This window comes from Meles meles, chromosome 6 (assembly GCF_922984935.1).
Source record: "Meles meles chromosome 6, mMelMel3.1 paternal haplotype, whole genome shotgun sequence".
In the NCBI taxonomy this organism is placed as follows: Eukaryota; Metazoa; Chordata; class Mammalia; order Carnivora; family Mustelidae; genus Meles; species Meles meles.
Genome location: NC_060071.1, coordinates 50,545,448 through 50,569,894, shown reverse-complemented (window position 1 = coordinate 50,569,894; position 24,447 = coordinate 50,545,448). Strand labels below are relative to the sequence as shown.

Genomic DNA, 24,447 nt, shown 5'->3' with positions numbered 1-24,447 from the left:
TGTCAACTGGAGCTGCCCTAAGGCAGAAGCGGTTTCCTCATCCAATCAGGGCCTCTCACAGGGTATGGGGCTGGAAATCCCCCTACAGACAGGGTGCGGGGGTGGTTTGGAGCCTGGCACATCAGCCCCAGAGCCACCCCCCCAAGCCCCATGTTCTTCTCCTCCTTAAGTGCCCAGCATCAGCCTCTGCAGGTAGCTCCCGGGGGAGCAATGGACCAGAGGCCCTAGCTGAGCCAAGGTTGCTCTAGATAACCCTCACCTCCTCCCCTCCTGGCCTTCACCCCCACTGGGATCCAGCCCCCCAGCCCTGGCTGTGTGGGCCTCCACCTGTCAGGTGTGCTTTTTCAGGAATGGGGGAGGGCCGGGTGCCATGAAGCCAGTGCGGGTTGTCACACTTTGGTGGGTGCTACTGCTGGTATCCAGGCTGGGGGCCACCAGGAAGGGAGCCCCAGAAGAGGCCTCCTTCTACTATGGAAGCTTCCCACTTGGTATGTCCATTCCTCTGTTGGTCTGTCCGTCTGTTTGTCAGTTTGCCCACCTTGGCTGGCTTACCAAAGACTTTGGTGTTTTAGTTTCCTGACAGGTAGAATGGGAAAAAGAACTCCACATAGCTGTTTTAATATAGAAGTTCTTAGCAGATTTTTTTAAACTTACACAGTGAATGTTAATCAGAGCTAAAACTGTGCAAATGAAAGCTTTAAATGTGTTAGGTCCTGCGCCGCCCTCCCCCACAGGCTCCCACTCCTGCCGAGACAGGGCAGGCTGTGGGGAGGCAGCCTGCCCTGTGGCCCAGGAGGCACAGCCCAGAGTCCAGGGACAGGGTGGGGAGTAGGAGGGGGCCCAGGGCCCAGCTTGGGGTCTCTACTTGCAGGCTTCTCCTGGGGTGTGGGCAGTTCCGCCTTCCAGACGGAGGGAGCCTGGGACCAGGATGGGAAAGGGCCCAGCATCTGGGACGCCTTCACTCACAGTGGGAAGGGAAAGGTGCTTGGGGATGAGACAGCAGATGTGGCTTGTGATGGTTACTACAAGGTGCAGGTGAGTGGCCGGTGTGTGTTGGGGGGGGGGCACGTATGTACCCAGCTGAAGTGGACGGTGACATAGGAGGGGGTCTGGGGGACAATGCCAATTTGGCACTCTGCTAAGCAGCCCCTATCCCACTGCAGGAAAAACGGGCAGGGCCGTTGGTGCCTGGGGATTGGTGGGCTGAGGGTTCAGGGAAGGATGTGCAGAAAGGAAAGGAAAGCAGGGCCCCACCTGAACCAGGGCCTTAGCCCAAGTGATGGACACCTGAGTGGCTAATACCATGACCCCAGGGTCTATAAGCCACGTGGCCTGAACCCTTGTTCTCTGCTTGGGAATCAGCCCCTGTGGAGGAAGTCCCTCTGCTCAGAACCCACTTTTCCTGTCTGGGCTAACTTCTTGGGGGATTCATCCCCCAAGTTTATTAGGAACACCCCAATGGACATCTCAAAGCACCCCCCTATCCTGCATGTATTTGACCCTTGGCAGGAGGAAGCAGGGCAGGTGCCTTTACCCTACTGAATAGATGAGGAGCTACGGACAGGAGTGAGCACTGGCCCAGACCCCCAGTGGGACCCCGAACCCCCACCCCAGAGCCCTAGGTGACCCTGCCCTGCCTCCCACCCCATCTGCACAGGAGGACATCGTCCTGCTCAGAGAGCTGCACGTGAGCCACTACAGATTCTCCCTGTCTTGGCCTCGGCTCCTACCCACCGGCATCCGAGGTGAGACGGGGCAGCCCCTGCCAGGCCCAAGCATGGTCCCTTCTGGCCATTTTGGCTTTGTGGGGACACCACAGAGTGCTGGGGAGGGACAGCAGCCCCAGAATATGGCTACTTTGGCAGCAGCCCTCCCAGGTTCTGCGGGCAGCCAGGCACCCATGCCGTCCCCCAGACCCAGAATCGGGCAGGCTGGGGGCTCCTTGAGGCCAAGGAGAGACCACAGGGCCAAGCAGCACTGCACTTGGGAAGGTCACGGCCCCTTATATCTCGCCTTCAGCTGACAAGGTGAACAAGAGGGGAATCAAGTTCTATAATGAATTCATCGACACCCTCCTGAAGAGCAACATTACCCCCATCGTGACCTTGCACCACTGGGATCTCCCACAGGTGAGGCCCGGGGGTGGGGAGGGGGTGGCTCAGCAGGGGGCACCTGACTGGGGGACGGGGCCTGCCAAGGTGGGGCAAAGGCTGAGGTCTGGACCCAGAGATGGGAGTGAGCCAAGAAATCTGACTTACCCACAGAGGGACGTGATGCTGATTTTAGTGATGTTTGTAAATAGGTGGTAAGTGGATTTTTGTTTTCCCAAAACATTTGGCCTAAAAACAACAAATCAAACTAAGATGAAACCCCTTTTGAGTAAGATGTGATGAAATGGCATAATTAACAAGTCTGTTTGAGCCCCATCACCTGGGCACAGCACCCCCAGACCAATTCCTACTAAGTCTCAAGGTCACCGTCAGACATCACTATTCAAGCACTTCTTCCCTTCACTCAGCAAGGCCTCATGGGATCCCGGCCTACTGGGAGAGGGGTTGTGTAGGTGACCCTCTGTGACACAGGCTGCAAGAGGTCAGAGAGTAGAGATGTGGCCTCAGGGAGCTGCTGGGGAGAGGATGGGGTCTGGTTAGTGCTTTGAAGGTTTGGGATGTATAAAGTGGATGGGGTGTTCTGGATGGAGGGAGCACAACAAGGGGGCAGAGAGGGTATGGCAAGTGACTGGGTTAAGAATTTGGGGAGCAGGCAGGAGTGGGAGGGGTAGAGGTAGGAGGTGTGGCTTGGGGCCAGGCCCGGGAGGTCTTGACTGCCAAGCTAAGGTGACTGGGATCATTCTGTGGGGAGGTGAGCTGCCAGAGGCCTCTCTAAGTTGGGGTTGGGATGTAGAGCCAACTTTAGAGAGACAAACTGGAGACCACATTCCAGTTTCTTCCCTAGTTAATGGCTTTCACTCACCGGGTCCTTTAGCATGCCCTCAAACCCACCAGGAAGAGCTCAGTAGGCATTTTCATTGGAATGTTGAATTTTGGGAAAATCCCACCTTCACAAAGCAGATGGCTTTGGTCGGAAGAGAGTCCTCCACAGAAGGCAGAACCCACCCTCATAAGAGCTTCTAGGGTCTCCCATCTGTATGGCCCTCAAAATCCTAATCAGAGCTTCCATGTCCCATACCATGTCTTACTTCTTCTGCATGAGTAGTTGAGGTTCTTCTCCCAATAGCAGACCTCTCTGCCTTGGCCCATTTCTTAAATATTCAATCTATCACATTCCTTTTTTTTTTTTAATTTTTTTAAAGATTTTATTTATTCATTTGACAGACAGAGATCACAAGTAGGCAGAGAGGCAGGCAGAGAGACGGGGGGAAGCAGGCTCCCGCGGAGCAGAGAGCCCGATGTGGGGCTCGATCCCAGGACCCTGGGATCATGACCCGAGCGGAAGGCAGAGGCTTTAACCCACTGAGCCATCTAGTAACCCCTATCACATTCCTTTGAAGCATGAGAATCTCAAACTTTCTGTTCCCTTCCTCTTGGTTGTATATGTCACATAGCCTGTCCCCACTGATGTTGCTTCATGGGGCTTCGCTAGTCACCATCCTCAGGTGGTAACGCCCAAGACCCCGCATTTGGCTCTCCGCTGCCCTCAACAGCCTCTGTGGTGGCCATCGCCCTGTTTCTCCCACACACTGGGCCTATAAACTCCAGAAGTCTTTTCTCAAGACAGAGCCCTGGGGTAGCTGCCTCCCTCTGCACTCTCTGCCTGCAGCTGCTCCAGGTCAAGTGCGGCGGCTGGCAGAATGCGAGCATGATCAGCTACTTCCGTGATTACGCCGATCTGTGCTTTGAGGCCTTTGGGGACCGGGTGAAGCACTGGGTCACTTTCAGTGACCCTCGGGTAAGCAGGGCCCTTCTCCAGGTGGGAAACCCCCCTTCCTGGACCAGAGCCCTCCTCCCCCCTTCTCATGGGTGCTGTGGTCCCCACTTGCTGTCCCTGCAGACGATGGCAGAAAAAGGCTATGAGACGGGCCACCATGCTCCAGGCCTGCAGCTCCACGGCACAGGCCTGTACACGGCAGCACACCACATCATTAAGGTAAGGGGGGGAGGTCCTTCTGGGAGTGAAGGCTGGGTTTGGGGTGGAGGGACAGACCCCAGCATCAGTTCAGCTTGCCCCAGGGCTCTGAGCCTGAGCTCAGTCCTCTGTGGTTCTGGCATATTCCATCGCACTTTGGCATGGTTCCCTTGCATTCCATGAGGCTCTATGGAGGCAGTGCCCGGTCACCCAGTGCTGGACCCTACCACCGAGACAGTACAGTGGCAGCTCTCTAGAGCTGGTGGTCCATCCAGCATGGATGGAGCGCATGTGTGGGAAAACTTGTCACCTACAGCTCTAAGCAGTCTTGTGAGGATGGGGACAGGAGGAAGGGGCGGGATGACAGTGAACTAGGAGCTGAAATGTCCAGTGAATGAGCAGCAGTAACTGGGGTTGGTGAAGGACAGCAGTAAGGGGTAAGGAGTGTTAGTCCTACAGGGTGGACTTCGGAGGCCCTGGGGTTGTGGAAGGAGAAAGAGTTTGCAAGCAGTAGTAATATAGAACAAGGCGGACACTACCCACGACCGCGAGGTATGTGGGGGTGAGGGAAAAATGGCCCCTTCTTGGAAGAGCTGCAGTGGAGGTGGTCTTTGGGGCAGCCGAGCTCAGTAAGGGTTCGGAAGGGAAGGAGACAGAAGATGCTTCAGGGTGACTCATGAGTTACAAGGCCGCTGGGAAGGCTTGAGCAGGGGGAGGGGACTGGGTCACAGTGTAGGACACGGATGAGGATTCGTGTGCCTGGGGAGCAGGGATGTAAGGCACGAAGCATGGCCCCAGTGGACATTCAGCAGAAGAGCAACAATCTGATCAAGCAGGAACAGGGGCCCCTGAGTGACATACTAGACTCTCAAATTCCTGTCAGGGAGAGAACTTCCTCATTCTTTCTCCATTTGGCTTAAGAGTTCCTGAACTGTGAATATTGTTTCTAAGATTTATTCATTTATTTGAGAGAGAGAGAGAGAGAGAGGAGAGAGCAGGGGGATGAGCAGAGAGAGAGAATCTCAAGCAGATTCCCCACTGAGCAGGGAGCCCAATGCAGGGCTCCATCGCAAGGCCCTAAGATCATAACCTTAGCTGAAATCAAGAGTTGGATGCCCAAGTGATTGAGCCACCAGGTGCCCCTAAACTGTGACTATTTAAAGGGTAGAGCTCTGAAGGCCTCAGTGGGTCACTGATGGAAAGTATGGAGAGAAGGCAGGTCAGTACATTTTGAATTCCGTTCTCAAGACTGTTTCAGATGTTTGGTATTTTCTAAACTTCCTAAGCACCTATGGTAAAGTACTGCCTAGTTACTACAGAAGACAAGCAGGAACAAAGCAAGAAACTTCAGCAAAATTCTGTGGAATAAGAAATCACACCAAGAAGTAGTTTTGTTTATGCCAGAATTAGACCAAGTTTCTCTACAGAACAAAGAAAACAGGTGTCTCTGGAGATCAGAGGAAGGGAGACAGAGGATCAGGATCATCAAGGCTGGACTCAGGGAAAAGATGGGACTCCATTAACTTGATCTCTTGTCAGAGAGACAGAGGGACAGAGGGAGAGAAAGGCAGGAGAAAAATGTGCCAGCCAGGCTCCTTTGATGCACCCCTCCATTTTCAGGCCCACGCCCAAGCTTGGCATTCCTACAACAGCACGTGGCGCGGCAAGCAGCAAGGTGAGCCCCACTGCCCAACCTCTAGGACACAGCCCCGGGGTGGGGGCAGTGCCATTTGCACCTGCCACCCCCTGTCCTTTCTTTTAAGGTCTGGTGGGGATCTCATTAAATTGTGATTGGGGGGAACCCGTGGACATCAGTAGCCCCAAGGACATAGAAGCTGCCGAGAGATACCTACAGTTCTGCCTGGGCTGGTTTGCCAACCCCATCTATGCTGGAGACTACCCTCAAGTCATGAAGGACCGGATCGGTGAGCCAAGTCACATTTTTTTTTCTTTAAGATTTTATTTATTTATTTGACAGAGAGAGATCACAAGTAGGCAGAGAGGCAGGCAGAGAGAGACAGGGGGAAGCAGGCTCCCCGCCGAGCAGAGAGCCCGATGCGGGACTCGATCCCAGGACCCTGAGATCACGACCTGAGCGGAAGGCAGCGGCTTAACCCACTGAGCCACCCAGGCGCCCCGCCAAGTCACATTTTTAAGCTCCAGGCACCAGAACAACAGTGCTGAGCACAAGAGAGGTGATGGAGAGGCAGGGGGATGGAAGAACACACGGGGTCTGGGCAAGGCACTCAAAGGGAGAGCCCAGTCCCCTAGGAACTGAGAATGGCAAATTTGAATTGGGGAGAGGGGAGGAACGACCCCCAGACAAATCCCCAAACGTGGAGTTTGAAAATTTCAGAACCCATTCTCTGGACTGTTCTCTTTTCTGTTCTGCTCTCCTGTCTCTTTCTCACCACTCCCCTCCCTTACACTTAAAGTAGGAGAGAGAAGTCAAAGACACGGTCTTGGGCAATGCCAGTTCTAGTGTTGGTTCTGTCACTTGAGAAATGCTTTCTGAGCTCTGGTTTCCACATTGTCAGAGAAAAGAATAAAGACGCATAGAGCTTACAAGGTTCTATCCGTTTGGGTGCCTCTAAGTGCCATGTAACAGAAAACACCAACTAAAATGGCCTGAAACGTAGGGAATTTATCATCTCAGGTACCAAGTCCAGAAAAGGGCGATTCAGAGCCAGTTAATCCAGCCTTCAGGGGTGTCTTTGAGGAACAAAGGCTCATTTCATCTTTCACTCTGGCACCTTTAGCCAGCCCATCAAACCACTCCCTACTGCCACAAGATGGCTGCAGCAGCTCCAGCATCATATCTTGACACGTCGACACCCAGAGGCAGAAAAATGGAAATAGCTTGGTCATACCCATTTTTAAGAACAAGGAAAATCATCCCAGAAAACAGTCTCCACCCACAACTGACTTCCCTTCAAGAGAAGTCCTCCAGGAATGGAACTGTCACATGCCCCAGAATGTCCTAGACTACTAGGACTAGAGCCTCAGAGGCTGGGGGAGCCAGGACTCTCTAAAGAGGACAAAGAAGAGGGAGAGACAGCCATGGGACTATTGATCGGGTGGGCAACCAGCAGTGTCTGGCCATAGGAATCAGAGTATTAGCTCTGTTTATTTAGAGGTAGCAGTCAGCTTCCCCCTATAAAGAGAGACAAAGGTGGCACTCACACAGCAAGGCTATTTTGGATGTTTGACTAAGAACTGTCACCATTCCAAAAAATTCCCTTTCTAAAGTACCCTTTATCAGACTTACCTGGAATAGAAGCAGCAGGTTCTAATTCCAACTCTGCTCTAACCAGTGAGCGACCCTGGGCAAGGGGTTTGACTGCGTTGGGTGTCATTCTTGTCATCTGAAAATGAACGATCAGACAAACAATCTCTAAAAACCTCTCAGCAATAACCAGTTCTGGGATGCATCTATACACATAGGTTCAAAGTCCTGAGAATGACATCAAGATGCCCGGGGGGAAAGCCCTGAGGATGGGACACAGCCCACCATTCCCCCAGCATTCACTCCCGGGCTCCTCGGAGGCCGTGGCAGGAGCCACAACAGGATGGCACTGAAGAAGTCAAATTGATTATTTGTCACACGAGAGTTCCTAGGCTTCAGGCCAATTGATTCCAGACCCCGCCAACGCCATCTTTGTGGTAATTCAAATGGAAATGGGGCTGAATTTTTCCCGGTACAACGGGGAAAGAAGGATCCTCTGAGCAGGTAATATTTTCTTCTGCTGGAAGTCTCGTATACCAGTTACTTGCAGGCATCTCATAAGTGCAATATATGAACAAACATGATTCTAGACCTGTGTTGTCCAACAGAACTCCCAGAGATCGTGGAAATGTTATCTGTGCCATCCAGTAGGTTAGCCTATAGTCACTTGGGTCTATTTAAATTTTAAAGAATTAAAAAATCAGTCCTTCAGTGTGACTGAGGATGCGTCAGCTACTGGCCACATGTAGCCAGTGATTACTATATTAGTCCATGGACAATACCTTGTGGTTTTCAAGTAAAGTAATAACACGCTAGGATCTTAAAGCCATCTAATAATATAAGCTCTTCATTCAGTTAATCTAAACCAACAGCCTCTTTGGAAATATGTTTATGGTTATATTTTAGAACAACTCCTACAAATGTTTCCTTTTTTTACTCATTTAAAAGCCCCCCCTTTTTCTTTTTGCAGAGATCATAGGAAGGTTGTATGCATGTTTATGCATAAAAAATTATGCATAATTTTTTAAATTACAAGAAAGAACAAGGTGAAAAGTCAAGTTTCCCTCCCTCCCTCTTCCCACTGCTCCCATCCTCCCCAGCAGGAAGCATACTTACCAAGAAGGATTGTGCACGTGTGAGCAAAAACACTGCTGCTCCGTGTGTGTACTTGCATCTTTCACTGAAAACATGTATCTTGGCATTCTTTCCAAGTTGGTATATAAAGGGCTGCGTCAGTCATTTCTCATGACTGCAGTGTTGTATAGGAGAAAATCTGATCATTTATTTAACCAGTCTCTCCTGATAGACGTTTAGGTTGTTTCCAATCCTTTGCTACTTAATCTACAATGACGGTCCTGGTACACACATCCTTTTACACGTGCAAGTAAAACATAGGATAAACAGATCTAGGAAATAATACAGGAATCCAACCCCATCTTTTTCCATATAGCTCCAAAGTTGTGTGCGTACCATTTACTGAGTCCTCTATGGAAATACAACTTTCAAGCAACATAAACTTTTAACACTGTGAATAGTATTCAAATGTCAAAATTACAGATAAAAAGGCTAAGGTTACGTTTTTCATACAAACCAATCCCAAAACCCGGGATCTGGATAACAGTTCTTACATCAACATGCCAGTATCGTCATGGTACAGAACAGCAAAAGGATTATGAGAAAGCCAAACTCTATTATAAACTCCATTTTTCTCTCTCAATAGGGAAAAAGAGTGCAGAGCAAGGCCTGGATATGTCAAGGTTACCAGTGTTCTCACTCCAGGAAAAGAGCTACATTAAAGGCACATCTGATTTCTTGGGATTAGGCCATTATACTACTCGGTACATCACAGAAAGGAACTACCCCTCCCGCCAGGGGCCCAGCTACCAAAACGACCGTGACTTAGTAGAACTGGTTGACCCCAACTGGCCTGATCTGGGGTCAAAGTGGCTCTATTCTGTGCCCTGGGGATTTCGGAGGCTCCTCCATTTCGCTCAGGTGATGATCACATTAAGCTATTTAATGAATGTTTTTTTCCTTAAAGATTTTATTTGAGAAAGAATAAGAGAGTGTGTGATTGTGTGTATGTGGGTGTGTGTGCGCATGCAAGCACGTGCTGGGGGAGGGGAGGGAGAGGGACAAGCAGACTCCCTGCAGAGCTGACATGGGGCTCTATCTCACCATCCAAAGACCCGAAAACCTTGACCCCCAGTTGAAATCAAGAGTCGGACCCCCAAATGACTGAGCCACCCAGGTGCCCCTAATGAACATTTCTGACCTCAATTCATGACCTTACAGCTTAGGCTCAGATGCCTATATTTTTAAAAAAATTTTTTTAAGATTTTATTTATTTATTTGACAGAGATCACAAATAGGCAGAGAGAGGAGGAAGCAGGCTCCCCGCAGAGCAGAGAGCCCGATATGGGGCTCGATCCCAGGACCCTGGGATCATGACCTGAGCCGAAGGCAGAGGCTTTAACCCACTGAGTCACCCAGGTGCCCCTTTTTTAAAGTTTTTAATTCCAGTTAGGTGCGTACCTTTTAAAGTGAAACTCAGTCACCTCCACTTCAGAGGCTCCTAGATATAGGCTTTAGGGACTAATGTTGGCTATGAGCAACCACCTCAATGTGTGGAACCATAGCTACAAATTCTCATCCCACAGTTAGCTATTTGGCTGCCCTTCTTACTTGAAATGAACTATGTGGGAAAGAATAAGCCCTGAAGTATATTTTCTCTGTAATGATGCTGATTCACTGAGAAATCATGTAGTCTTTCGTACTTGCTCCTGTCTACATTCACCTCCAAATAAATGTGTGAACTGGAGCTTACTAAACGCTAAATACACTCAATTCAAATATGGCGGCTTGAATACTCCACTCCCCTATGTGCCCCAGACTCAGAAACCCACCTGTAGGGTAGAATTTTTAAGATATTCCTATGACTCACTTCCAGACTCAATACGGCAATCCTCCCATCTACGTGACAGAAAACGGTGCGTCTCAAAAGTTACACTGTACGCAATTATGTGATGAGTGGAGAATTCAGTACCTTAAGGGCTACATAAATGAAATGCTAAAAGGTGAGCTGCAAACCAAGACTGTCTTCACATATTTTCTACTTAACTTGGACAGAATTTAGTAATAGCCATGATTGACTGAAGCTTATTTCTGAATCTCATAAATGAATACATTAAAAATTATCTTTACAATGTTATTTTTCCAAGTAAGTGAAATGTATTAAAAAAATGGAACAAAATGTCTTTGCAGCTATAAAAGATGGTGTTAATATAAAAGGGTATACTTCCTGGTCTCTGTTGGATAAGTTTGAATGGGAGAAAGGATACTCAGATAGATATGGATTTTACTATGTCGAATTTAACAACAGAAATAAGCCACGCTACCCAAAGGCGTCAGTTCAATATTACAAGAAGATTATCACTGCCAATGGGTTTCCCAACCCAAGAGAGGTAGGACTAATTATTGATGTTACTTTTTCTAGATTTTTAAAAAAATCTCTCCCCCCAACAGGGGGCTAGAACTCACGACCCCAAAATCAAGAGTCAAGTCCTTTTCTGTTTGTTTGTTTTTTTTTTGTTTTTTGTTTTTTTTTATTTATTTGACAGAGAGAGAGAGATCACAAGTAGGCAGAGAGGCAGGCAGAGAGAGAGGGGGAAGCAGGCTCCCTGATGAGCAGAGAGCCCGATGTGGGGCTTGATCCCGGACCCTGAGATCATGACCTGAGCCGAAGGCAGAGGCTTAACCCACTGAGCCACCCAGGCGCCCCTCAAGTCCTTTTCTGTTTGAGCTGGTCAGGTGCCCCTCACTTGTTCCAGATTTTTGAAGAGCTAAGCAGCTTGGGGTGTGCAGTGTCGCAAACCTCTTGGCTCCGTGAAGGAGGACGGGGGTTTGTGGGAACACAAAAGTCCCTTACGACTTTTCCCCTAACTTTTCCCCTAACTTTTTCACCTAACACAAGTTAGGGGAAAAAATGAACCTCTTTGTTCATTTGCTTGGGATGTGGTAAACATGCCTTAAATTTCAGTCCTCACTTCAAATTCAATCCTTAACTTTCAGAGCATGAAGGACACACTAGAGTTATGTGAAGTCCTATTTGTTTTAGGTTATGAGGGTTGGCATAACTAGACACTTCTAGTTAAATGTTATTTTAAATGTAATATCTTAATGCAAACAAATACTGCCTACTTACTCTTCAACATCCATGGTAAGAGAAGAGGTAAATTAAATGTATAATGACCATAACTTCACTTCTTTTCCCAGTAGTTCCAAAATGATATTAAAAATAATCAAACTTAGTATTAATAATCCTTTACAACATACCAAACATTTTCAGTCACCTATAAATTTTTCCATCCCTTCTCTATGTTGCTATTGATGGTAGGGAATAAAAAGCCTAATTTAGAATGTCTCAATAAAGACAATTTCTAAAAATAAATCTCACTTGTTTACCAACACCCTTTTAGGATGAGCCCAGGGGCACCATAAATGAACAGTGACTCATAGGCATTCAGCAGTTTGGCACTTGTAGAAAAGGGCTAGATTCTAATCTCCTCAAGAATAAAGACCAGTTTGGTTGTTTCTTTTGACTCTCTCACAATGATGCACATAGGCATTTAATAAATATTAACCAATTTAAACTCCAGGCAGATTTAAATTCTTTTAATCCCACATTATTTCAAAAATGACTTGGAACAGCAAAAATTAGTCTAAGATGACATTACTTATCCTGGGTTTTTATTAGGTGGAAAGTTGGTACCTCAAAGCCTTGGAAACTTGTTCTATCAACAACCAGATGCTTGCTGCAGGTGAGTATATTTTAATTTCTCCCTCTGATAATTAAGGCACATAATTATACCTATAAAGATATTATCAAAACTTTGAAATGTGGATCTATCCAAAGTTGATCATTCCAAAACATACAATTAAAAATGAATTTATTCCTTCATTTTGAAACAATGTCAGATTTGTTTTATAAGCATTTCAAACAACATTTTAAAAATCTACCACAAAAGAGAAGTACTTTATCCATCCTCGTTTTATTCTTTCTCAATCATACAGCCAGTTTATAAACCTGTTTTTGTTATAGTGGGCTTTGTGGAAGGAGGGAAAATGCAACCATATTTGAACAAAGAAAAGGCAAAGAACACTCCAGATCTGATATTCTCTCATCCAGAAAGTAATTACTGAGCACTCACTATTAGCTAGGGGGTGTTTTAAGCCCAGCAACAAACTAAACAAAGTTCCTGACCTCACAGAAGCAAGGTTTCTTGTGCAACAGGATCAAAAAGGCTCAGAGATGTAGAGTAACAAAGATGCTTCAACACATCAACAAATGCCAGCACACAGCATTTATTTCCTTGAATTCTGTCTTTCCCTAAGAGCAATCAGATGTTTTAACAAACCCATCTTTAATGTGATATCAGAGGTGGAAAATACTAGACGAAACAAATCCTACCAATTCAGCTATTTTTTTTTTCTTTTTCCAGTTGAGCTATTTTTTTTACAGGCCAATTTTGCAGGCCACTACCATGCCCTGCTCCCATCTAAATAACCAGGTAATAGCAAGGATGCATATTCCTTTAAACCAAAATAAACTTATATTTTATTACCTAGACACATGATGTGGAATCTACTGCTGAGTCTATGAATTCTGTGGGACCAGGGCCTCATGCCTTATTTATTATGGTAGCCAGGGTGCCAGGCACAAAACCTAAAAGTAGAAACTACATAAATGTCCACTACTATAATCATGTACGTGAACAGTGCTCATCGTTCAACTCTTCGAGATTATTACTTAACTACACAAGAGTTGCCACACAAACTTTCAATATGGAAACTCCTACATCTCTTAAGTTACACAGTGACATCTTTGAAGGGTTAGAGATGCTTCCCAAGGATTTTCTTTCACAAATCCCCCACAGTGAAAATTACAGAAGCCAGGGAACATGCCTGTTAATATCCTCACATGAATTTATGCTAAGTGTAACATACCGTTAGGCTTTAGTCCAATACCTCTGGAAGAACCAAATGTAGGCATTCTTTAGCCCATACTTTGTGAAATATTTTATAAAGCCCTCACATATTTTTAAGAACATTTAATTTACCATGTTCTCTTTTGGAGCAAGTGAGAATAATTACAAAGCTTGATGATGCCGTTTTCCAAATTTTTGCAAGTACGGTTGAATCTTTCACGATGAGGCTATATTCGCTGAAATGATGACCTGCTCATTTGTGGTGTTCTCCCTCCCGTTTCAGAGCCTCTACTAAGTCACATGCAGATGGTGACAGAGATCGTGGTACCTACAGTTTGCACCCTGTGCATACTAATCTCTGCTGTTCTCCTGCTGCTCCTGCTTCGAGGCCAGAGCTGAGAGAGAGTTGCCCATTCTGCAGATTCATCTTTCATCAGGAATCTTCAGGATCTTCCTCCTTTCTCTGCTTTAAAGGTTTATATACGATTCTATTTTCAGGCTTTGTGATAAAAAAAATTTTTTTGGTCTTGTGCTGGGATTTAAAAATTAGAAAATAAAAAGAAGCATAAATGAAATAAAGACCATCTGTCAAAGTCAATGTTAGTATTTTGCTGTTATGCATCTATTTTCACTTTGCAAAAAAGGAATCCTACTGCACAAACTGTTTTTGATACTTGGTATGTTTTTCTTTCTAAAATTCTATTCAGAGGCGCCTGGGTGGCTTAGTCAGTTAGGCATCCAACTCTTGATTTTGACTCAGGTCACGATCTCAGGGTCCTGGGGATCAAGCCCTGCTACAGGCTCCTTAATCAGAACGGTGTCTGCTTATTTCCCTCTCCCTCTGCCCCTCCCCCTGCTCATGCTCTCTCTCAAATGAATAAATCTTTAAAAAAATAAATAAAAATCTCTCCAGAAACATTACTTTAATATGAAAATAACTGTCATCCTCGCACTGTCCTACACACAATGGACAGAGTCAATCATCTACAGATAACAATCCCTTCAGGTTCTAAATTCTATCGAGCAACTAGGAAGATGCATTAGGTGGGTACCAAGTAAGTGAGCACATATACTTTCCTGAGATAAATTTTCTTACGCTAAACTCAATTAACCTCAGTGAAATATCTCAAAGAAATATATTTAATCTCTTTTCTGTAATTATATATTCAGGGTTTTTAAATAAACGTCCATTTTATTCTTTAATTATGCTAAAATGCAGAAGTTGAATAACATCTATTTATTTGGGGTTCAAACATGGCTTAAGAAAGAATGATATGAAGCATTTTATTCATTACCTGATTCTACTGTTTCTAAAACACAAAAACAGTAAGACAGTAGAAAATGCTATTGCATTCATTCTCTTGGTTAATACTGTCTCAAACATTTTAAAAAATGGTATTTACATCTGGGGCTTTAGTGCTACAATCGGGCAGTTTTGTTTTGTTTTGTTCTTTTTAAACTGTTTTGTTCTTTTTAAAATTTTATTTAAATTCTAGTTAATTAACACACAGTGCAATATTGGTTTCAGGGGTAAAATTTAGTGACTCATCACTTACATATAACACACTGTGCTCAACAAAACAAGTGTCCTACTTAATGCCCATCACCCATCTAGCTCATCCCCCATGCAACTCCCTCCAGCAACCTCAGTTTGTTCTCTAATGTTAAGAGTCTCCTGGTTTGCTTCCCTCTCTCTATTTTCCAACACCCCATATGCTCATCCATTTTTGTTCTTAAATTCCACGTAGTAGTAAAATCATATGGCACTTGTCTTTCTCTGACTGATTGATTTCACTTAGCATAACATAACCCAGCTCCATCCACGTCATTGCAAACGGCAAGAATTCATTGTTTTTGATAACTGAGTAATTATCTATTATATATAGATATCATCTCTTCTTTAACCATTCATCAGTCAATGGACACTTTGGCTCTTTCCATGGTTTGGCTATAGTTGATAATGCTGCTATAAAACAGGGGGATGCTGGGGTAAAATTATTTTTAACAGAACTTGGCTTTCAATGTCAAACTGACATTGTTCAGGGTTTTTCTCTCCTATCGTTTTTGAAATCAAACTCTCTACCACATACACAGATTTAAAATGCAAAGATATTACCACTCAAAAAATTGTTTTTATTTCTCTGGTTTTAGGACTAACCTGACCTATTCAGTTGACTATAGAAAGCAGAAAGGAAATTACAGACTTATGTTGCTCAATAACATCTGGTAAGCCTCTTGCAGGATTACTGAAAAATAATCCATATTCCAAATGGACTAAATCAACATTTCTGTTATAGAAAAAAAATGGAAACATAAGCTACTTATACATTACAAAGTATTTGGGGGGAAAACAAAGTGAACATAGTACCTTACAGAGGACTCCATTAGTGGACTTCATTTGAAATGCACCTGGCTGCAGGTAACCAGGTTAGTAAAGGATATCCTTTCTTCCAGGCTACTGTTCAATGTCAATTCAGAAACATCTGTAACCAGAGATCAGAACTGCTTACCAGCCTGCTGGCCTTTCTACTTTCTACTGCTGAATGTTATAATAATCAAGAAGTAATCTGAATGACATGTGTCTTCTACTTTGAATTTACGAGACAAAAACCAGCAGGGATGATTCAAACCCTTTGAGCTGCACTGAAAACATGATTGAAGGAAATACAAGGCAGATATTTTTTTAATCCTGTATTTTGATTTGGGAACCTACTGCTTCATCTTTCTGTCTCATCCACTATGGTTAAACTCTTTTTCCAATCTTAACACATGTTTCAGAAAACAATTTCTACTTGAGATTTCTGGTCTTAGGGCCAGACACATACGCATTTTTTCATCTGAAGATGGCAGTATTTAAAAAATAAGTGGTACAATTAACATTTAGATGAGATTATGGCCCCATTCTTGTGGGTCAACATTTCGGTTTCCACATTCTCACTATTCTCAGTAATCACTTGCGGAGAGCCGCCAGGGCAAGCAGCACTCTCCCAGATACTGTTCTCCTCTGTTCACTCCAAACCATTATTCTCTTCCCCATGACATTGCTTCTCAAGTCTTCCTGCTTTTGATCTCAATGTTTTACTAAACAGTATCACATTAGATATCTTGAAAAGCTAGTAGTTGACCTAAGTCAGTCCAATGCGGTAGAAAGTCTAACCTCTGAAATGCATATGATGTTTGGCAAAAATAAATCATGACTGGGCTTTAATATTTACAACTGGGTCTTTGCATAGCCCATGGTGCTTACAAATGAGGGCCTCCTTCACAAGTGGGTCTTGCTTTGGGCTGGAGGTGACTGAATAATTTCTAGATAAACAAACCAAGAACATAAGATGGGGAGAAGAGGTTATAAAGTTATAGCCAAAATGGAGAATGAGTGCTTTTCCAAGCACAGAAATATACGAGTTCATAAGAATTCTTAAATTTTTTTTAATTCCTTACTTTTTCAAGGCAGAGTCATTGAAACAATGAATCAATGAATTATTTTAACTCTAACCAAAGTAACTTTCACTCTTTTTTGAAGTAATCTGCATCAAAGACTAGAAGATATGTTCAATCTATTTCACTTATTCAGCATCATTGAAAAAAGGTGTTTAATCTTGTATGAATTTCCTCATAAACAGGTTTGATTCTTACGTGATATTAAAACAGCATTTTCCAAAAATGTTTCACATATGTTCATAGCTTTAAAACTTTATTTTTACCATAAAAAAGAGGTCTTTTTCAAAAACAAACCAACCTGAAACAACATATGTAGAGAAACAAAATGCTTAAATTGGTTCTCAAACTAGTTGCCCAATAGAATCCCCTGGACAACGTTAAAAATCACTAATGTTCAGGTACTAGCTCCAGAGATTCTGATTTACTTGGTCTTGTTACTAAGACACTAAAAGCTCCCTAAATGATTTTAATCTTCACGCAAAGCTGAGAACAACCACTGCTCCCAAGAAGCCACACCTCCAGTTTAAAATTTCATTGTCTCCCTCCAGATCTTCTCTTATGCCCCATTCTCCGTATTTTTTCCAGGCTTTTGCTAATGTAAACAGTATTGCACTTGTTCATAGGTCTTTTTCCACATGTCTGGTTTTATGTAAGGAATAAATCCCTACTAAAAAAACTACTGGCCTACAAAATGTATTTTAAATTTTGGTGGATATTGCTCTCCACAGGAGCAGTGCAACCTTACACTTCAACTGGCAATGTGTGAGGCCGCCACCTGGCTCCTGACCGTACTGTGACACCAAACTCTTTGATCTTTGCTAATCTGACAGGTGAAAGATGGTGTCTTTGGAATGTAAATTGCACTTCTCTTACTATAGGTGGGGCTGAGCACCTTTTATTTTGAAGATGACATTTGAATATCCTCTTTGCTAAACTGTTCATGTTACCTGACCATTTTTCTGAGTTATTAATATATTTTTCTTACTGATTTAGAAGTTCTTTATGTACTAGGCAATTTTGTCCCTTTTCTGAACATGAGCTGCAAGTTGATTTTCCTAGTTTATCACTTCTTATTGTGTCTCTGGTATTTTTTGTCATGCAGAAATTTTTCTAATTTCCTATGGTTGATTTTCAAGCTTTATACCTTCCAGATTTCATATCACACTTAGAAAAGACAGCACGACTTTAGCTGATGGTTCTTAGGAAAAATTTTCAGTTTCTTTAGGACTTTTACCATTCAGCCATACGAATTGAGAAGTTTCCATTCTAGCTGAGAGAAGTTTCCATTATGCTTGAATCAAAAAATATTTCAGGGAAAAACAAGCATTTTCTGGAAATAATTTTGCAAGGTATCAATCTTTAAAACAGAACTATTTTTATAGTTCTGCAGTTCAACAACCAGCAGTGGCTGACTATAAGCTTTTTGAAATCTTTTCAGATTCTGTCTTAAAACTATCAGATTTGGGGTGCCTGGGTGGCTCAGTTGGTTGGGCAACCACCTTCGGCTCAGGTCATGATCCTGGAGTCCCAGGATGGAGGCCTGCATCAGGCTCCCAGCTCCTCAGGGAGTCTGCTTCTCCCTCTGACCTTCTCCTTTCTCATGCTCTCTCTCTCTCACTGCCTCTTTCTCGAATAAATAAATAAAATCTTAAAAAAAAAACTATCAGATTTGATTTTGGATAATCATTGCAATATCTGAAATGCAGCCATTTAAGATGTACAAAATGAGAGGGCAGCACATGCAATCCACACACGTGAAGATAACAGTTTTACAGGTGCTTGCTGAAGGAAAAATACTTGGAGCCAGCATATCATACCAGGGGCTCACACACATTCTCTGACTGATGTGGACCATCTTTGATAGAACATTAGAAATAACAACCCTCTTCCAGCCCCCCCAGAGAAGACATTAGGGCAGAAATATCATCACAAAAGAGTGCATAGAAGAATGAGCTGGCATTTCAACCTTATAATCTACTTTTACGCCCTGTGTCCCTACTGCTCAACCTCTTTTAATAAAGGTTCCTATATCCAGGATACCTCTTCCAGGGTTTTTTTTTTTCCAGAATAAATATGTTATACACTTATTTAAAACAGCATGAGAGCTATCATACTATGCCAGTAAAGATTCGATTTCTCTTCTATTGCAAGAATTTATCTGAACAGATGACAAACCATCTTTACCAGGTCTATGGAAACTCAGATGGTCTACCAGTACGCTGTCACTCAGCTGCCAAACTGTTTTCACCTTCTTCTGACCACCACTTATTTCCACTTTCCATTTCTGTGGCTTCTCACTAAGGAAAGAAGAAAACATCAAAGGGGGAAAAAAAGCCCAGTTAGTTATTTCCTTTCTCCCTCCCTCCCTCCCCACTCATGAGTGAAATCCTGGATGTCAGAGGCAAGGAGGAAGAAGAAACGGGTAGGCCACAATTCTAAATTATGGGTTTTGAGTCAGAACTACCTACAGGACATTGACATTGGGCATTCACATCTAACAGGCATCTAGAAACGTGACTCGAAGCTCCGGAGACAGAGACATGAGTTATGAATCATCATTAGCACAGAGGAAGCAAGGCCTTAAGTATGAATACAATCAACCAGAGAAGATGGAAAATAAGAAAAAGAGGCAGAAGGTGGAGTTCTGGTGAAAACCCACAAGAGAAGCAGGCAGAGGAAGAGCATGAAAAGAGATCTACTCAGTCTTGGAGGTGGGCCAGAGAGGTAGAATTAAAATCAAGACAAAAGGTACGTCACAGAAATGAAGCGAGGGGATAGGTACAAGAAAGGAATAGTTTTAAATGCCAAACAGTCTTGTAAGTGCTTACTTATAAGGAGAAAAGAATTGGTAGGCCAGCTAATGATACAAGGGGCTAAAACACACTCTTTTACTGGAAAATTATCCACTGGATTTGGCAATTAGGAGGCCACTGGAGACCTCTGTCAGAGCAGTTTCAAGGAATGACAGAGTCTGGCTGAGAGGGAACCAAACCGAGGAAGGGTATAAACAGAATGGCTTCAGTAGAAGAGAAATTTTAAGTACGCTGCATGCAGAGGGAAGAGCTGGGGAGACCATCATTGGAGGCAACCTCAGAGTTTATGTGGATGGCCAGCATCACAGTCCCCATACCTCCCCAATCCCAAATCCTCTCACTCCCACAGCCATACCCTTGACTTTGTCATCAATACCCTGACCACTTCCTTCCCAATCTGTCATTTCCCTTCTGGCTACATTTTCTGCCCTATACTGGGAAGGAATTACAGATTGAGAGAAAATGAAGACTAGAGGCCCACAGAAAGGAAGAGAAAAGACAAAAGAAAGGACTAGGAGAAGAAAGAGGGAGAACTCCTATCAGATGATAGTCAAAAAGCAGGAGAGAAAGGATCAAGGTTTTGGAGGTGAAGCCATTCTTGGTCATAACATTCCCCAGGGAAAGGACACAGAAACTGACCAAGAATTATAGCCAGGTTTAGGGTGTAACTTTTTTAAGAGTTTATTTGTTTATTTGAGAGAGACAGAGAGAGAGAGAATGCACAAGGTGGGGGACGGGCAGAAGAAGAGGGAAAGAGAGAAGCAAACTCTACACTGAGCGGGGAGCCAGACACAGGGCTTGATCCCAGGATCCCGAGATCATAACCTGAGCAGAAGGCAGACGGCCACCCACACCGCCCCCCACCTTAAAGTATAATTTATTTATTAAATTGCTGACCTTTGATACAAGCTTTTTACAGCAGTTGGCCTGACTGGTAGCTGAAAAATGTGTTGTTCATCAAGAGGATTTTGTTTGTAATATTTTACGCAGGATCTGAAACAAACAAAAATAAACCCAAAAAAGGACATCTTTTGGGGGAAAAAATGCCCCTTGGAGATAAAGGTTTTCTGATAATCTAAAGCTCTTAAGGGAAACATTTCATCCAGGACCACTAACCAAAACAATAACTAAAGAATAATTTCAGGGCCACAAAAGTAAACAAAAAATGCCCCCTCCCCCGACACAAAAGTTGGTTTGTTTTTGATTCTGAAAGCAAATCTCATTCAATTTTTTTAAAAACTTTTTAAATCAAAAGAAGACATATTTCTAACAATGTAAAATATATTCAAGTTGAGCCAAAGTAAAGGCACAAGTGGGAAAGAAAGAGGTGTCAGAGAAAGAAAAGCAAAAAGAAGCAAAAGAGAGACAGTGATATAGCCTCCATGGGTTTCAAACTCTAGAGAATTAAAGAGTTAAACTCATTTACACTCTTCATCTTTAATGACAATAAATCTTTTAGAGTCTGTAAACAACAACAATTTCAAACTTTCCCTGTACAACTGAGACAAATTCTGATTTCGGGAAAGGCCCAGGGAAAAAGCCAGCCCTTCTACCAGATGGTTCACGCATTTCCAATCTGAGGCTTCAAATACACGTTAAGACGCCAGCAACCCACGTAAGAGGATCATTCCAAGCTGTTTCTAGTCAAACTCATCAGTGGCATCTCTAAAATTATAGCAGTGCTATTGACAGAGGTCTGGTAATAACAGTTAGTTCCACTCAATTACCGTGCGGAGATCTAGCAACGCTTAGTTTGGCCGCAATGTATAAGAACAGAAAGAAAAAAGAGAAGGAAATAGTCATGAAGCACCTATTAGGTGCTGGGTTCTTATACACATGCCATCATTTAACCCCAACAACAAACACATAAGGTTATTAGTTCCTGTTTCTAGATGAGAAAACAAGATGCAACAAGAGGAAACTTCCCCAGGTAGGCAGAAAGTGCTAGGGCCAAGTGTTGAACCCGAGTCCTTCTGAATCCAGAGCCTTTCCCTTCCTCCGACCGGGGGACTGAGAACCATTCTGCTGTGGAGACAGGCTGTCTCCAGGTCTGGAGACAGAGTCTAGCCAGACTGATAATAAAAACTGCACACATTTTGGCTCCAGAGAGAATTCATGTGTATGTGACAGAACCAAGAGAGCAATACTTACTGTGTTAAAGCAAAGAGGAGCTCATGTTGGGGCTTAATGAAAAGCATGCAACTGACTAATATTTCTAGAATATGGTGGAGTTTTTGAACACGATACACCTGTTCTTGTATATCTACTGATGGAGTAATGAAATATTCCTGGAATAAAAAACAGTACAAGCAAAATAAGAAGTTAAAGAACGAGAACAATCTTTACAAAGATTGCTATGCTTGCTAAATCTTAACTATGCTTGATTTAGGGAAAAAAAACTGGAGGTAGCCAGAGAATGTGCCACCTTTCAATACTACTCTTCAGACTAAACCATAAGTGAAGTCGTTACTGAGAATGTTCCCAGCAAACCGTTACATTCTCTTGTCAAATCAAATCTGAGAACTGCCTTACCAAGGAGGCCTGAGTGCATAACTAATACCACCCTCCGAACTCTCCAGATGGAGTGACTGGCAAATCCACAAGATAATTCTTAACTTCAATACCCTTGCCAGGTGTGCAGAACTGTCCACCTCTAAAAATAGCTAACAGTACCAAGAGATTAATCAAGTGTGTTGATAAGCTTCCACTCATCTATTATTGGCAAACTGGTACAACTAGTTAAAAAAAAAAAAACAACAACTTGGCAATATATGTCAAGCATCATAAAATGCTCAGACCTCATTCTGTTTTTTGAGAAAAGATCCTAAGGAAGTACTCCATGGTAAATATGGAAAGTGGAAGTCTATGACGGTCCCCAAGATTCCCACTGCCTGAAGTACATATCTTATATAATCCCTTCCCCTTCAGTGAGGCCAGAACTTGTGAATATGATGGGATGTTACATCCATGATAAGGTTACTAAATGACTGACTTTGAATTAATCTAAAGGGAGATTATCACCTAGTCATCACTATGATCTACCTAATCAGGTGAGCCCTTTAAGAGAAGGTGAAGCATTAGAGATGCTCTCCTGTTGGCTCTGAAGAAACAAACTGCCCACCGTGTTGTGGAGAAGGCCACATGGCAAGGACCCATGAGCAACCTCTAAGACCTGAGACTGGCTCTGGGTCAACAGCTAGCAAGAAAATGGGAACCTTCGTTATCAGGCCACAAGGAAATGAATTCTGCCAACAACAAATGAGGAAATTTAGAAGAATATTTTTCCCTAGTCAAGCAGATGGCTGACACCTTGATTTCAGCGTTGTGAAACTCTAAGCAGAAGATCCAGCTAAAATGTACCCAATGTCCAACCCCGGGAAACTGTGATGTAATACATCTGTGTTCATTTACACTTCTCAGTTTGTACTCCAGGAGTTCCCCCCTTATCCAAGGTTTCACTTTCCACGGTTTCAGTCCTCCTGAAAGGTCAATAGTGGTCTAACACTAGGTCATAACACCTACATCATTCACCTCACTCAATCTCATCAGCATTTTATCATCCCACGTCACAAGATGGGTGAGTGCAGTAAGATATTTTGAGAAAGACAGAGACCACACCACATAACTTTTATTACAGTATGTTATTATAATTGTTCTATTTTTAGTCATTGATTTCATCTGTTTCCTAGGTCCTAGGACAGAGGCTGGCAGAGAATAGGTATTTAGTATCTATAGGTAGAACGAATAAAAGAAAAACCAACTTTAGAATAAAAAAAAAGAACTCACCAAGTGATTCAAAGATGCAAGTTCCTGACCTAGTAAGAAAAAACACATAAATGCAAATAAGCTTCAGGTATTGTCTATTAGTTGCTAAGGAACCTAAGTAAAAAAAAATGTGGGGGGCGCCTGGGTGGCTCAGTGGGTTAAAGCCTCTGCCTTCGGCTCAGGTCATGATCCCAGGGTCCTGGTATCAAGCCCCACATCGGGCTCTCTGCTCAGTAGGGAGCCTGCTTCCTCCTCTCTCTCTGCCTGCTTCTCTGCCTACTTGTGATCTCTGTCTGTCAAATAAATAAATAAAATCTTTCAAAAAAAATTTTTTTAAGATTTTATTTATTTATTTATTGACAGAGAGAGAGACCACAAGTAGGCAGAGAGGCAGGCAGACAGAGAGGAGGAAGCAGGCTCCCTGCTGAGCAGGGAGCCCGATGTGGGGCTTGATCCCAGGCCCCTGAGATTATGATCTGAGCCGAAGTCAGAGGCTTAACCCACTGAGCCACATAGGCACCCCCTAAGTAAAATTTTTCAGAGTTCATATATAAAAGGGATGCTCAAGCTAAATAATTCCTCAGAAATGGCCAAATTTTCTGGCACATTACACCATAAATATATATTAACACTATTCTAGAACCATCACAGCTTGCCTCTAATAAAAACAACCAAGTGTTGGGTATTAAAACAGCATCCCACAAAAAGATTTTTTTATTTACTACACCAACCTTATAGGATCTCAAAATGTTTGAATTCAAAACACAAGCAAACAAAAACTAGAGTGCTATTTAATCAAGTATCTTTTTTTTTTTAAGATTTATTTATTTGAAAGAGAGAGAGAGCATGAGAGAGAGAAAGCATGAGAGGAGAGAGGTTAGTGGGAAAAGCAGATTCCCTGCCCAGCAAGGAGACCGATGTGGGATTCGATCCCAGGATTCCAGGATCATGACCTGAGCCGAAGGCAGGTGCTTAACCAACTGAGCCACCCAGGTGCCCTTAATCAAGTATCTTTATCAAGAAGGAAATTAAGTGCCAGAAAACAGAAGTGCTGATTTCACAGTGAACCAGGGCGAAAGCCAGAGCTATAAATGACTAGGGCCAAGTGGAAAGAGAACATCTGAGAATG

The 24,447-nt window shown here is 43.6% G+C and overlaps 2 protein-coding genes across 3 annotated transcripts in view; one reads left to right on the top strand and one right to left on the bottom strand.

The window, feature by feature from the left end:
- The first annotated feature begins 370 nt into the window (after nucleotides 1-370).
- On the top strand, nucleotides 371-13,698 carry LCTL (lactase like). Its single transcript, XM_046007819.1, has 13 exons — nucleotides 371-488; nucleotides 794-1,035; nucleotides 1,658-1,745; nucleotides 2,020-2,129; nucleotides 3,781-3,909; nucleotides 4,012-4,107; nucleotides 5,707-5,761; nucleotides 5,850-6,011; nucleotides 9,033-9,307; nucleotides 10,263-10,389; nucleotides 10,577-10,776; nucleotides 12,069-12,132; nucleotides 13,583-13,698. Exons 1-13 carry the CDS (start codon nucleotides 371-373, stop codon nucleotides 13,696-13,698), a joined length of 1,782 nt encoding a protein of 593 aa, XP_045863775.1.
- Nucleotides 12,145-24,447, bottom strand: part of ZWILCH (zwilch kinetochore protein) — a 39,187-nt gene continuing 26,884 nt past the window's right edge. The window contains exons 14-19 of one of the 2 annotated variants that reach the window (XM_046008804.1): nucleotides 23,340-23,368; nucleotides 21,705-21,841; nucleotides 20,451-20,546; nucleotides 18,925-19,037; nucleotides 15,668-15,782; nucleotides 12,145-13,831 (exon numbers count right to left, since the gene is read on the bottom strand). In XM_046008804.1, the coding sequence (XP_045864760.1) occupies nucleotides 15,694-15,782; nucleotides 18,925-19,037; nucleotides 20,451-20,546; nucleotides 21,705-21,841; nucleotides 23,340-23,368 (464 nt within the window). In that variant the 3' untranslated portion in view covers nucleotides 12,145-13,831; nucleotides 15,668-15,693. The remainder of the gene's footprint in view (nucleotides 13,832-15,667; nucleotides 15,783-18,924; nucleotides 19,038-20,450; nucleotides 20,547-21,704; nucleotides 21,842-23,339; nucleotides 23,369-24,447) is intronic. The other variant, XM_046008803.1, reaches the window with a different exon arrangement.